Below are 15,332 nucleotides of genomic sequence, written 5' to 3'. Positions count from 1 at the left end.
CATGCAATCCCTGTTGGTAAAGTCAGGCCCCTAGTGATCAGCAGTGTCAAACTCCTGCTGTGACGTAAAAAGAAAATCTGCAGCAGATGATGAGTGGATTTTTTATATCACTACATGTGCATCGATAACTGGAATTTTCACAACCAAAAAAGACACAAGAGCAAAGAGTCATGTCATTTAAAAATATATATTTTTTTATTAATTTTAATTCAGTTTCTAATGAAAATAAAAAAACATCACCTTCAACTGTATTTCACCAATATGTAAATTAATTTAAAAATACATTGTGTTTATCTTAATAATTTAATGAGCATGAAAATATTGTACTCCACAGAAGTGATAGCGTGTCAATGTAATTAACATTGATGGGTGGATGAGGTTTCATGAAGCAGTGTCCTGAGTATCAGAGGCCACCAGATGGCACTGTCTGCTCTAAAATGTTTGGACTTGAAGAGACCTCACATCATTTCTAAACCACGAGCACCATCTAGTGGCCTCTGAAAACTAAGACATTGTTTCATGATACCTCATCTACTCATCACTAGTCCTTAGGTTGAAGAATGAAACTAGTCTAAAATGTCATGACAGCACGAGTATGTGGACATTATGACGCCCACGGCCATCTGCAAGGCCAAACACACCATGTACAGATTAATGTGACATTATTTTTCGGAGGTGACTAACACTTTTCTTTTTCACCGAGAGAGATTAATACCACTCGTTGGTCCCTGAGTCAATAAAGGATTGAAAATCAGAGCAGATGTTTGGGGTGAAACGAGACATGTTCTCCCCCTCCAAACCTTCCTCCAGAGCGAATCCTAGAGTGGTATCAATCCTCACACCTGTCAGTGAGAACCAAACCAGGGGTGTCACTTAACCTTCAATATTCTTATAGCAATTATATGTCAATATCCAGATTCAGAGGGTACCTCTTGGTTATGCATCATTGTCTGTGATCCCCAGCAGGTGACCAAGGATTATGGTCTGGAAAGAGTTTCTGGTCCATTGACATATAATGACATAACAAGCGCTTCACCAGAAGGGAGGCGGGACATTTGGACAGAGAGAGAAAGAGACTGGGAGGAGGCCGAGGCTCTTGACTCAGGTCAGGAGCGGCCTGACTTTATTGAATGATGATTGGCTGTGTTGAGGCGAAGGGGGTGGGGCATGGGGATGGACAGGAGTAAACTCTAGTGGCTTCATCCGTCATCTCACGTCATCGTTTTCCCTGTGGTTTTTGTTTGTGTTCCCGGACGCCTGCATGACGAAAGTAAGCAGAAGTCAGGATGAAGCCAAAAGAACTGGCATTTTTTTGGAGCATGTCTCTTCAAATTGGCCTCGTCCTCTCTTCTCCCATGTTTGTGTTGCTTCATTGTTGCCTGTCCCTAGAGGGAAAAAAAAGAACAGCTTAATTGGGATGATCTATAACAAATAATGACGCCATTTAACGTCTCACAAAATCATTGGATTTGTATGTGCATTCAAGCCTGTCTTGTAAACGTCGGATGCTCTCCGTGCAGGAGGTGCCAGCGGTAGATTTGTGGGTGTCCAATTGTCGGGGGGGAATGTGGGCAGTTCTGCACGAAGAGGCATCCTTCTTTGAATTCATTTTAAATGTGGAGACGTTACATTTTATAGAATGTCTTGTTTTGATGTAGTCTTTCTCATTGTTGGCTTCTAAAAATAAAAATAAATACATGTAAAAATAGACTCTACCCCCCCCGCAAGATAGAAAATTTTATATGAATTAGTGCTGGGAGGACATGTTTTTAGTCATTCTTTATGAGAATATATTATTTTTATGTTCGTATTTCTTTTTTTTTTGCTAATTATTCTGACGTCATAATAACAGCCATGTTTTCCTTTTGTGTAAAATTCCTATCTGAGTCCCTGCTCTGCCTCTCAGCACTAATGTTATAATAATAAATTTAAATGACCTAAGTGAAGGCTGAATGTTGGATAAAAAAGGTTTGCATGAAGAGAAGACATTTATGACGGTGATAATGTACCAACCGTTTTTAACATTTCTTCTTTCTCACTCTCTCCGTTTCATTCCTTCCTTCCATAATCCTTTTCACGGCACATGGATTTATTTCCCTCATCACGCCCACTCAATGGCACTCCCCTGTCACCCTGTCCATTCTGTTTCTCGGCCTGTTTTATTCCACACATTCTGTCTGGCTCTTTCAATCTGGCTGTAGGACAAAGAGGTGAACCTGGAGCAGGTCCACCATCGTTTGAACAGCCTCCTGGACGAAGACTTGGCCCACAAGCAGCTGCCAGGCCAATCTATCGAGATCTCTGCTCTGGACATTGGCAGCATGCAACCCAGTCAGTCTCTGGAAGTCTTGTCCGCAAGGGACTATCAAGCCCACCGGGGCCCGCCGCCTCTCTCTGTGAGCACCTTCCTGCAGGAGGCTCATGGGGCAGGAAGGACAATTGGCGCTGTCGGTGGCAGGACCTTGCCCCTGCCCCTCAGCAGTGCCACCATGCCTTCTATTCGCTGCAAACACAGGGCGCCCAACGGAGGGCTCTTCCGGCAGAGCCCAGTCAAGACACCCATGCCAATGTCCTACCAACCAGTGCCAGGAGGACCTATCCCAGAAGCCAACGAGCCCAGCCACGGGACATCCATCTGAGCACGGAGAACACTCACAGACAAAGTGAAGACTGGAGATCTGAACAGTGCTAACCGTGTGACGAGATATACATTAAAAAAAGAAGAAGAAAAACACACACACACACAGAAAAAAAAGATTTTTATTACTAGTGATGGAGCCTCAGAGGAGTCGCACACAAGTGGACACTAAGACTTTACTGTACATATTTGTAAGTATAAAGAGAGACAGAGAGGCAACATTAAAAAGTGTATTTTGAATATTCTCAACAGTTGAGTTTCAAAAAACGTGAAAAGTATTTACAACAAAAAAAGACTGTTTGAATGGCTTTGTAAATTCTGTTCTTAACGAATAAAAGTGACAATTCTTTGTGGTTGTTTTCTAAGTGCCAAGTTCAAAGATGTTTTCTTTCAGATAACTGAATGTACTGTGAGAATTCATGACAAAAAGATATTTCACACTTCAGAGGTATTCAAAGACTTGATTTGTTTCATATGAAAATAATAAAAAAAAAATTCTAAAAAATATATGCCAGTGTTTGAGACGTCTTTGAAGAAGTGACGTGGAGTTGGAATGAAAGTGAAAAGAAACATCAGAGAAGAACACACGGACAAAAAATAGTGAAGATGAGGTGCACTACTGGAGTTTGTTAGGGTTTACTGAAGGACAAGGTCATTTTATTCCACACCATCAGGTCTAGAGTGGAATCCTGGCGAACTACTATATATTCCAATTCTATAGTACAAACGTGACGCAACTGGACTCAACAGCTTCATCAAGCAATTGTCTTAGTAGGGCTACAATGCGCAATAATGTGAACGACAAAGTGAAGCGCAAGACTTGTGCACTGACTGGTAAAATGTGGGAAAAGTGTGGACAATGCAGAGCTTCAAGTATAATGAAGAGAACTTTTTGGAATCAAAGGGATGAGCGATGCAGATTCTTGTCACTTGCAGGAACGAAAATGCATCTGAATATTAATATTTATTACATCATCAAGAAATGTGTCCAGCAAACAGCTCTCCGTCGCTGGACAGATGTGGGAATTTCAAACTCCCTTTGGTCTAAATTCATTTCCCACCAGTGCATGAGCACTACGGAAATCTGCCTGGCCTGGAAGCCAGCCCCAGCATGTGAGGTGCACATGGATGCGGTCAGGAGGAAAGGACATTTAAGCCAAGCAAACTCAGCTGGAGTGGAAATGGAGCTCGCCAGTGTCACACATGGAGAATGAGTTTTCACACGGTGGAGTACAGGTCGGGAAAATGCACAAAAAAAGCACGGCGTGAAAGACTTAATTGCCTAGAATCGATCTTAGACTGTGGAAGAACGTACGGTAACGATTCACAGATCAAATAACTATAATTTTAAACCAGAATACAAAAGCAAAATAACAGGCACATGTGTACTGATGCTTTTGCACATGTGAGTTGCAGCCATTTTTGTAATGCCACTGTGTATTCTCTTTGCTTCTTTTTCCTCTTGGTACGTCTTCCCACACTCAAGGTTTCTATCGACTGTATTTCGAGGTGTTAGAGACCAAGGGGAAGACCCGGGGCTGGCAGATTTATAACTCCACTCCAGAAACTGAGTTCTTACCTGAGTGAATATATGACGAACGAAATGTTTTCCAACTCAAAGGTTGGCTGAGGATTCTGCCTTCAGAGCTTGGTTCCCAGTGGGCCTTTTTTTTTTTTTTGACTCATATTGTTGATGCCGCTCAAAGGTTGTCGAGGATAAAATCTGCTTTAATTCTCCATCAAACCGAAGACACCATGGGGTTTTTGACTGACTTGACTTTGCAGAAGATGTGGCAGGTAACAGAAGTTAATCCTCCTCTGTTTCCCCCGCGAGGTCTTTATCAATGGAATACAAAACCTTGTGTGAGAGCAGATGGAGATTGGTAGGTTTCTGCTGCGGTTAAAAAAGCAGTCGAGGCCTATTTGACCTTGAACGGCTGAAGGGTACACAGGCTTTAATTCTTTTTTTTTTGAAAAGAAAAAATTTGAAAGTGAAGTGAATCTCATGTACTGTAGAAGCCTTTCTAATTAGGGATTAAGAAGTAAAAGGTAGGGTCGGAAATTTCTGCCCTGCAGCATGTTTTTGCTATATTGCTTAAAATCCCCTTCACAGCACGATTGCAGTTAATACTTTCAAATTCAGAAATCACTTATAGTAGTCTCCTGTGGAAAGAACAATGCCGTCAATGAAACCGAGCCACGTGAACCCATTGGATTGAGTGGTCTTTCAAACTCAAGTATTTTTCCCCTGCCCCTTTCCCCAGTCCACCCTGCTGTTGCTGCTGAGACAAGAGAAGAAAATTCAGCACTGAAGCAAATGCAACTGTGGAGGCGGGGCTTCAGAAGAGTCTGAGGAAAGGGCTTTGGATTTTTAATTCAAATTGTAGCGTACTCAAAGATTTGAAAGGGGATCCCCTTCTGCCAAGGTTGATCATGCAGGGGATTAGAGTGCTTGTCAAGTGGTTGCTCTCAGTTTGGTCCACTTCTCAATCAGCTCCTTCGGCCTACTGAACCCCAGAAGAGGTGGACCTTCCCCACTGGCACACAACCAACAGCGTGCGAACACGAATGAGTGATGATGACTTGGTTCGGATATGTGTCATGCCATCAGATAAACCTATGGAGATTTGGAAATATGCAGACTAAATGATACAGTACCGGAAATGCAACACCAGGGAAACACCTATATCACATCAGTAAAACATCATGGGACACAATACAAAACATAATCTCTAAGTCATTACCATTATAGCTTAATGTAGTACTGTAGTTCTTCAGACTGTACCTGTACCCTAAGACTAACAAGGGATTGGCCTGGAGCGTCCATGAAAAAAAAAAAAATGTTTTTTTTCTGGTGTTTTCACATGTATCCCCTAAAACAATGAGTGCCAGAGAAGTCTTTTTGCAGTCTACTTTGCCACCACTAGCTCAGAAATTATTTGCAGGTGAGAAATAAAGCTATCGATTCGAAAGGATAAGATAGGATAGGATAGGATAGGATAGGATAGGATAGGATTGGATAGGATAGGATAGGATTGGATAGGATAGGATAGGATAGGATAGGACTGGATTGGATAGGATAGGATAGGATAGGATAGGATAGGATAGGATAGGATAGGACTGGATTGGATAGGATAGGATAGGATAGGATAGGATAGGAAAGGATAGGATAGGATAGGATAGGATAGGATAGGATAGGATAGGATAGGATAGGATAGGATAGGACTGGATTGGATAGGATAGGATAGGATAGGATAGGAAAGGATAGGATAGGATAGGATAGGATATGGTAGGATAGGATAGGATAGGATAGGATAGGATAGGATTGGATTGGATTGGATAGGATAGGATAGGATAGGATAGGATAGGATAGGATAAGATAGTATAGGATAGGATTGGATAGGATAGGATAGGATAGGGTAGGGTAGGATAGGAAAGGATAGGATAGGGTAGGAAAGGATAGGATAGGATAGGATAGGATAGGATAGGAAAGGATAGGATAGGATTGGATAGGATAGGATAGGATAGGACAGGACAGGACAGGACAGGACAGGACAGGACAGGACAGGACAGGGCAGGACAGGACAGGACAGGACAGGACAGGACAGGACAGGACAGGGCAGGGCAGGACAGGACAGGACAGGACAGGACAGGACAGGACAGGACAGGACAGGACGCAAAGCAATACGACGCGATGGTACGCAGTCCATGATGTAGCACTACAATCATTGCCAGTTATTGTCAGTGTGGCCAACTCCTCAGTAAGAAAAGTCACTATTGGCAGCCATTGGTGTCACTAAACTTGTGTGAACTGTGTGTATCACTGATTTCTTTTCAGCCTGGGTAGAAGGGACTGTTCAGCAAAGACAACACCAATACAAGCTTTCAAAGGAAACCAGGTCCACCAAAACTTCACTGGATTTGGTCATTTTTCACCAAGTAAAAGTAGCGAAGACAGATTGAAAAGTCGTGAGATTCAGCAACAAAGTTGGCAAGTAGACAACAATGGTTACCATTAACGCCAGTTACACACATTCCGTCTGCAGATAATGGTAATGTTTACGGATTATGAGCTACAGCATGCAAAGAAAAGAGATGGAGATGAGAGTCAAAATCGTTGCAAAAGAAACATGAACATTTAAACATCATGCCGTGTGTTGTACTTTCTGACACTTTCATGTTAGGGGGAGCCCCGAAAAGCCTCTTCCTGTTGAGATGAAGGTCCAGCTCTTTGTAGAAGCTCTCAGTCTGATTCACATCGAGCAGTTGGAAATACAAAAGATACCTGTTGGTCTCCGCTGAGAGGTCACTTCGACACTGGGAACTCTACAGTATCAACTCTTTCAACTTCACCAACCCATCACTGCTCCTCTCTAACATTTTAGGGGGTGTAGTCTAAGTTTAACACTCCAGTGTTATTTTTACTCTCAACATACACTTGGAAGTTGTGTGCTCTTTTCTCTGTCTTGCAGATCTGTCTGCACTCATATGTGTGCGACGATTGTTGATTTGCCCTTGTTACCATCCCTGTCTAGCGGTCATGCCTGCGAGTCCCAGACATGACACTGTAAAAGTCTCCATGGCTTCGCCGAGAGGAACCGCTGACCTTATTTTTGTGAGCGGCGCCGAGTAGTGTCAGAGATGCACTTCCTGCTTTCGCCTGCTGCTAACACTTTATGTCAGGACTCATCTTATGACATGTCCCTTTTTTTTCACTTTGAAATACTCGAGAAATTAAGTTTCCCCCGCTAAATAATGGTGCTGCTTGTAACTGTTTTCATGAGAGAATCTATTAGCGCGCCAGCTAATAAGACACGTAGAAGAGAGAAAAAAATTATAAATGCTTGAGTCCTATTCCATTTGGAGTCCCAGTTTTGTGTCATTTTTGTTTTTTTTTTGTTTTTTTTACGTAGCACATTATCACAGGAACATGGGCTTTGTAATTACACAATGTAGCCATACATGACTCGCATGAATAGTTTGTATAATTAGCTCGTGTGGGCAGTGTGAGGCAATCTGCTGTAAAATAACTTCAATCTCCCGCAGGGAGATCACTGACCGTCTGTCCCCACACTCTCTGCAGCCCTATTATCCAGTCACTGGGCCATCATACCTCACACTGCACACGGCGCTTTAACCCTCACACAAAATGAGACGCTGTCCTTAATGGGGAGGTTTAAGCAATGGAGTTGAAATTTTGACATGGTACATTCACACAGTCATTAAACTTCTAAATCCTTCCTTTTAACCATCATTTTCAGTATGAATTCTGCCGCCGTTTTGGAAGGGCATATTATATAGAGCACCACAGTTATTGCCTGTGAAAATCCATAGTAACTGTAGGGTTGCTTTTTTAATAAGGCGGTGAACCCAAACTGAGCACTGACTGTGAGTTTTACTATAAACATGTAAAGATATTTAAAGACACCTGGCATCACGTACGACAGTTACAGCAGCACAGTGTCCCAGCATCTCACTCTCACACAGCCACTACAGCAGTAGCTATAATACTCACGTCGGCTATTTTGAATGACATTCGATTTACGTCCCATCTGACTTATGTCTAATCTGATTTACGACCGGATGGTCGGAACCGAAGTCGGATGTTACTGGTATATAACCAGAACATTCATGCATTCATCCTCTGCGCTTCTATGAGGCTTCTACCGATCCCTGGTATTTTAGGTGAGAGGCAGGACACGCGCAAACAACTATTTACTCACTCTCAATCCTAAGTAGAAGTTGAGGCCTATTTATGCTCAAGGTTACGTATGGATCCAGATACAGACTGAGCCTTCCATCCGTATTCTGTGTTCATTTCCTCAATAATTCTGCACGTTTCACAAGTTTATCGGACCAACTTGAGCAGAACCACTGGAAACTATGAGGGCACATACATTGCTCTAATGAGACACAAAGAAGACATAACAGTGGCGGAAAATCTCTGTCCTCCAGTGGCAATAAATTGAACGGCCTCAACATCCACCGCCTCCGTCAGCCCTGCCTCTGTTTCCTCTTTTGTGCAAGAGGTACGTTATCAATACTTCTTCCACAGTCACCATGTTTGTTTTGGAGTTTGTTGTTGTGATAAACATATAAACTTATAAACAATATGAACACAAAGAAGGCATGGAAACATGTGATCAGTGATGGTTTGAAACAGACGGGTACAATAGATGGGCCTTAAGAGTACTCAATCATACCTCTGTATGCTTTAGGTCTGTGCGAGTGCCCTAGCTAGGTAAAACCGCATAAACAAGCTTGAGAGCATACAAACCCCACACAGAAACCTCTGACGTTGAAAGCCAAACGGTAATCGTCTTAAGGTAGCGCAAGCCACTACCCCTGTGCGCCACACTGAAGCTATATACAGAACAAAAACATTATTATTATGTAGTTATCGAGTTTAATCTACTTAATTCCCAGTGGGGTGTTTGAAATGCTAAAACATCCAAAGCGCATACTTGAAGCCGTGGCCTGTCGCTACACCCGAAGGCCATTCATTAGCATAAGTGAACATAACCACTTGTTACCGGCTAGCATGTCACAAATATCCGCATAACGACTTGAACAAATGTTGCAGTATGACTAATTTCCAATTCCAGTTTCAGACCAAGGAAAGTTTTGAGTTATTTCAGAGAGGCAACACGGGTTTTGACTTGTTTATTGGATTCTTCTTTGGATTCAGTTCTCCTCTTCTTTGGCTTTCAAACTGCTGAAGCCAATGATAGAATAGCTTCTTTCCATTACTAAAACACATTTAAGCCACGCCCCTTTGCAGCACTGGCTTGTGATTGGTTGAAATTTTCACTTTCTTCTTCAAGGTACTTTATTGCGACTCACTTAACATATTAGATCATATAAGAAAAGGCAAAGGTCATACATTTTCTTCATGCATCATGATTTACTCATTTGACGGCAGAAAGAAACTATTTATATTCTATATTTTAGTTCCTTTATCTCATGCAAATTGCTGCTAATGGATTGTTGAACACGTAATGGCCATGAACGTTTTTTTAAATTCAAAACCCTCGTCCCAGAGCATTGTTTCTCTAGCTTCCTGCTCTGCTGAAAACACGTCCCTCCATCCCATCAATATCTTCATTGAATCATGTGTTATTTTATTTTTCCTGGGCGGCACGTAGTCGCCGCAGAGGTCGGCCGAATATGGCCTCTGCATATCTCTGCCTTCATGCTGCTGCAGAACACGTTGTTATTTATTATAAGACCCGATATGTGAGTTTTCGGGGCTGCTACCTGATCAGAAGAGCATTAGCTGTGTCATAAACAACTTTTCTCTATTTGATAAATAATCCAGGAGAAACACAGCATCCCGACCGGCCTATGAAACTTTTATGCGCTGTGCCGCAGAGGCTCTTTCGGGTGCCGAATACCAGACGTGGTTTGTGGAGAGCAGAATTCCAATATTTCTTCATTGCATTCTATCTCTCTTCGGCTTCTCTATTTTTCTCTCTTCAAATATATCTAATACACTCCCTCCACTGGCCCGTTCGAGCCGGCGTTGGTATTCAAGTCCATCCGCCTGTTGCTTTGGAAATCATTCTCTCTGAGCAAACAAATTGTTTTGTGTCCTTCCAGGGCATGTCCTAATACACTCCTTCTCTTCTGGATGTCCGTTTAATGAAACCCTGTCCAAGACTATAGGATGTTGACTTCGCAAATGTGGATGCAAATTGCATCTCACCATGGTCTCTGCCGAATTAAATTAAATGACCTGTGAGTGTTGTCCTACTGTACATAGTGTGTTGATTTCCTACACCATTGGAAATTGTGTTTGCTTGGTTGTCGCTTCATGTGCAATAACTAAATTGAGATTTTAGGTAATGTTGCAAAATGGACAAGGAATATTTTTATTGAATTTCCGTGATGTTCCGAATTGCCCACTGTAAGTGTCAACTGGAGCAACTTCCAGAACAGCACTGCCACCTGATGTCCCAGTGAGATCACTTGAATTTATAGTCAATTCATTGGGTTTCACAGAGGTAGTGCTGCAGCCTCACGGCAAGAAGGTTGTCGGTTTGAGTCCATGAGTTCTAGTGAACCGACAGAGATTGTATGTTCTTGTTATGCTTGTGTGGGTTTCCTCCAGTAGACACTCCAGTGTCCTCCCAGAGATGGGAATGAGAAAAAATGTCCACAACTGTGAATGAGATGTGACCAACGACAAAAATGCAAAAATAGGACTGCAATATTGGGTGAAAAGCTTGGTGGCGTTGAAAGTCATCATATAATTTCTTACTTAATTGTCTCTTATCTATGTCTATTTTAAGTGAATCCTGCATAAATAGAAAACAAGCTACAGTGGTACCTCGGTTCTCGACCACAGTCCGTTCCAGACGGCGAATTGTTCGAAATCGGAATCAATTTTTCCCATTACAATGAATGGAAAAAGAAAGCCTTAAATGAGGCTTCTGTAGGAGTGAATGTAGAGTGTCTGCTGCAGGTGCGCTGTTCCTCTATGTGTGTGGCCGCTGCATGTGGGAGGGGTTGCCGAGTGAGTGACGTCTCTCCAGAAGTGAAGAGGTGCCCGGTGCGTGTCCAGCTCTGAATGTGCGCTTCTGTGCAGTTTGGCTGTGACAAAGTCATAAACCAAGTAACGCTCTGTCCCAGACTCGCCTCATCCCTGTCCCAGCTCCAGCCCACAACAGGACATCAAACCCTGGAGTGAGCGCTCCAGCCTCGGAGGTGTGGAGAGCGAGCACCTCCCCTGTGATACTCTACCACTGTACTTATCAAGGATCTAGAGGTATACGTTGCATTTCTACATTGCAACACCTACTCTCTCAACCAAAAGAGGGCATCCAAGACTTCTGTCTACATACACCTTTGGTTTCTTCCCAATAAAAAAGTGGTTCTGAACCGTTCACCTGGACCATTTTCAGAGCCTCAGTGAACTCAGACTGCTGACATCTGAGTGGGATGGCAGGGTGCCTCCGAGGCTCAGTTTAACTAGGTATGAGGATGGAGGCACACTCCCAGTCACGATTGAAAACAAAACAGACTCACTGACAGAATGAGTCAATTTAAGTGCAAAAATAGCATTATAAAATGAAAGCAGCAGGTGTCGGTTGGTATAAATATTGCTTCTATTTTGGGTGCATCTCCTCAACATGCAAATTGGAGTTCTTGCTGCAAGAGGAAAAAAGAAAAGCTGCCATCATTTCCATATACTTGATATTATTTTAAGCCAGTGCATAATAATGGGAGCGCTGTGAGACTGAGACCTCTGGCAGATCTCCTGCAGCAATTTAATGTTCAACTTGAAAGGCACCAGGAGAGCGCATACCTCCTCCGAGTCTCTCATTTCCCTCCACTCTGGCTGTTTTTTTTTTTTTTCATTTTCATATCATTGCCGTACTCACATTTTACAGCTATAATTTTCATTAAGACTATTCTTGAAACTCCTGCTCCTTTGTCCTGCCACAATATTTTGTTGGATTTTTAGTAGTTTACATATGCTACAAAATGAAATTACATGAAAACAAGGTGTACATTGTAGGAAAGACATATAAAACATTTTAATGTTGCTGTACTGTGTGTTGTAGCTACATGTGTCCCTGATGCCATTAAACAGTCTTGATGTCAGGAACGTGTTTAGCTGGCTGGGGAGTCACGTGAAGACTAACAGAAGACTGTAACCACTGTAACAACTATAGAGTTAGACAGTCATAAATATACTGTATATTCGCCATAACAGAGTTGCCGTTTCACTGGAATGAACTGAACTATTAAACTCTACTGGATTTCACTGTAATGTGATAAATGGCTGGAAAGACATTGAAAAGTAGAAAGACAAGAATAAACAAAGCGAGGAACGTATCTATTTTGAAAAGCTGACATGGTTGGAAATAGAATTATAATTGAAAAATGGAACACCCAAAAGTAATTTATCTGAATGCAATATTACTAGAAACAAGACGGCGGCCAGTCCGATTGAGCTTATTACTTTCTGGATAATTAATAAAAATGTCAGGCTCCAAACCTAAAGCGCACTCCCTCGGCCCCAGCTGCACTGTTACACCAAATTTGGTGGAAATAATTGAGACACAATCCAACGTACGGAGGGTCAGTGAGTAAGAACAGACCTCTAACACACTGCTCTTCCCACAATGTGAAATCAATCTTGCTTACATTTTAATGAGCTCATCCTTGGAACTTTCCAAGTTCTGTCTTGGGTGGCTCATTCGCCCCCTGCTGTGCAGTCTCGCACCTCAGCCGATGTCCTTTTTCGCTGGTTTGTGACCCACGATGAAGCGTGTCTCAAGGAAGTCATCAAGTCAATTCCTAGCACTACAAGTCGTCCTCACCTCAGATATATATATATATATATATATATATATATATATATATATATATATATATATATAAACATCTGTAACAGAGTGTGGCGTTTTACAGCCAAAAATAAACATAAAGTAGAAGAGTCTTGTCGTGTTGATTTTACGAGGAAATAGCGGAAGCAAGCTGCGTAATACGGAGCCACGCCGCTCTCACAACACGTTGAACAAAGTGAAGAATTACTGACAATCGGGATTTTGTCAGTTAAGTACAGATCCAGATATCTGAAATGATCTGGTGATCTACAGTAACTAGGGAAAAATCATCGTCTTTCCTCTTCGCTGTCCTCATGCAGACAGCTGCGTTCCATCGAGATCACAACAGTGAAAACAGTTAATGTAGAGCGCAGCATTATTCATTTCCGCAAATCTGTCTGTCAATAAAATCAGGTGTTTATCAGTCCAAAAAAGGCGAAAGCACTTGAGTTATGAAACACCCGCACACATCACAGGTCCTTATCCCCCACGTTCCTTCACAACACCAGTCTCCTGCAGCTCCGGGCTGCACGCCTCAGTGTTCAGGGAGTCAGAGAAGTTGTTTTTGAACAATGTCGTCCGCCCAGACAGCGAGCAGACACTTTACTGCCCGGCATTTATCTTGTTTGTGTGGAGTCCAGCGGTACACGTAGTTTCAGGCATCTAGAGCAGAGTTGCTTGTGGTGAGAAGCTCAACCCCGTGGAGAGTTTCCCGAAACAAAGTGTAGCTCTTCAGCCGGGCTCAAGTCCGCAGCCAAAACCTGACTCTTGTGTTCACATCTCGGACATTTGTGTCGAACGCACTTCGTTTTGAGACAGAGAGCGCAGTGTGAAACCGCCCTAAAATGATTGAGGGCATCAGGGTCGAGCTATACACCTGGTTCATGCTGAAGTGGAGGACCAGAAAATATGTTTGTGAAAATATAATTGTGGTTTTAACCGTATATTATTTTATTGTAGACACATCTTGTTTAACTTTTTTTTAGGGGTAAATGACAGAACCATCGTTGAACATGATCTGAAAAATGTATAATAATTTCACATTTTCAAGAAGAAAAATGTCAGTTACTGTTACCCATTACTCATCAAAGCAATATATATATATATATATATATATATATATATATATATATATATATATATATATATATATATATATATATATATATATATATATATATATATATATATATATGAAAATTTCATTAAATAAATAATAAGACTAAATGTAATAAATGAAAAAAAGTGGTGGGGGTTAAGCATATCATAATGAATAGAATTACAATTTGAATTCATAGAATTCAATTGGGACTGAATGATAAAAAATATTATTATAAGTTAATAGCATTTGTATGTTGTTATATAAGATAAATGTATCCTTCTGTCTGTGTTTTTATGGAGATGCAAAACAGGAAAAACTAAATTAATACATTGGTCAAATTCACACAAGGGGTGCTTTGACAAAATGAGAAACAAATAGACCAATACAAAATAAATAGAATCTTTGAAAACAAAGACAAACCTTCAAATGCATTAAAGATCAAACTATAAATTAGAATAATGTGTACAACACATTTTGAATTACATATATTATCCTGATGAATGCCATGTTCTGATACTAAAGCAGATTCAGTCAATTATTTAATTTAACTACTTTCCCTGTCCTGATATGGCCCATGCACCAGGCTGAACAGCTGTGTTCTGTGAAACCCATTTTATTACGTTGGATTATGACTGGCAAATGCACCGCTGCTGATGAATGTATGAAGTTTTTATCATGATTTTCTAAAAAATTCACAGACAGCGAGCATAAGAGTTAAAAAAAAAAAAATACAAGAATCTTTTAGGATTGTAGGAAGAAGTCGAAACCTTTGAGACTCATCAGGTTATGGACGTAATATCTATAATAAAGTCTGATATAAACGATGAAAAGTAATTTCGCAACTTGAGATGAATAGTGTCCCTCTTCCATTTGTATATAATATAGCAGAGGGAGAGAAAGGTGCTGAAATTGCCTCCATTGACTGGTCAAACCCCGAAATGTTGGCACGGCTCTGCTGCAGACTCACCGAAGCGTCTGCCCTCTTTTTCCTTCTTCCATTTCCACGTGTCTCTGGGCACTCCATTATCTTTGTCTCCCCCAATTTCGACTGCAATGACCATTTTCAATTAAATGCATTAATTCAGCTCCTGGAAATGGATTCAACTTAAATTACTGCAGCGTTCGAAATGAAGAAATGCCCGTGTAAGAATAATATAAAGCCAAACGTATACTTTCATGGCTGGGCTCCCCTCCAGCGCGGTGGGACGAAAAGACATTTTAATATATGTGGTCCAGTGAATCAACTTCCCAAGTAAGA

General features: G+C 41.5%; 1 protein-coding gene across 3 annotated transcripts in view; it reads left to right on the top strand.

Moving 5' to 3' along the window:
- grid1a (glutamate receptor, ionotropic, delta 1a) overlaps window positions 1-3,321 on the top strand; it is a 273,218-nt gene extending 269,897 nt beyond the window's left edge. For 2 of the 3 annotated variants that reach the window (XM_053876097.1, XM_053876098.1), the window contains exons 17-18: window positions 964-1,105; window positions 2,202-3,321. In XM_053876097.1, coding sequence (XP_053732072.1) covers window positions 964-1,105; window positions 2,202-2,692 — 633 coding nt within the window. In that variant the 3' untranslated portion in view covers window positions 2,693-3,321. The remainder of the gene's footprint in view (window positions 1-963; window positions 1,106-2,201) is intronic. The other variant, XM_053876099.1, reaches the window with a different exon arrangement.
- Window positions 3,322-15,332: the final 12,011 nt, after the last annotated feature.

Source organism: Synchiropus splendidus, chromosome 9 (assembly GCF_027744825.2).
Source record: "Synchiropus splendidus isolate RoL2022-P1 chromosome 9, RoL_Sspl_1.0, whole genome shotgun sequence".
Classification (NCBI taxonomy): Eukaryota; Metazoa; Chordata; class Actinopteri; order Syngnathiformes; family Callionymidae; genus Synchiropus; species Synchiropus splendidus.
This window is presented reverse-complemented; position numbering and strand designations above follow the sequence as displayed.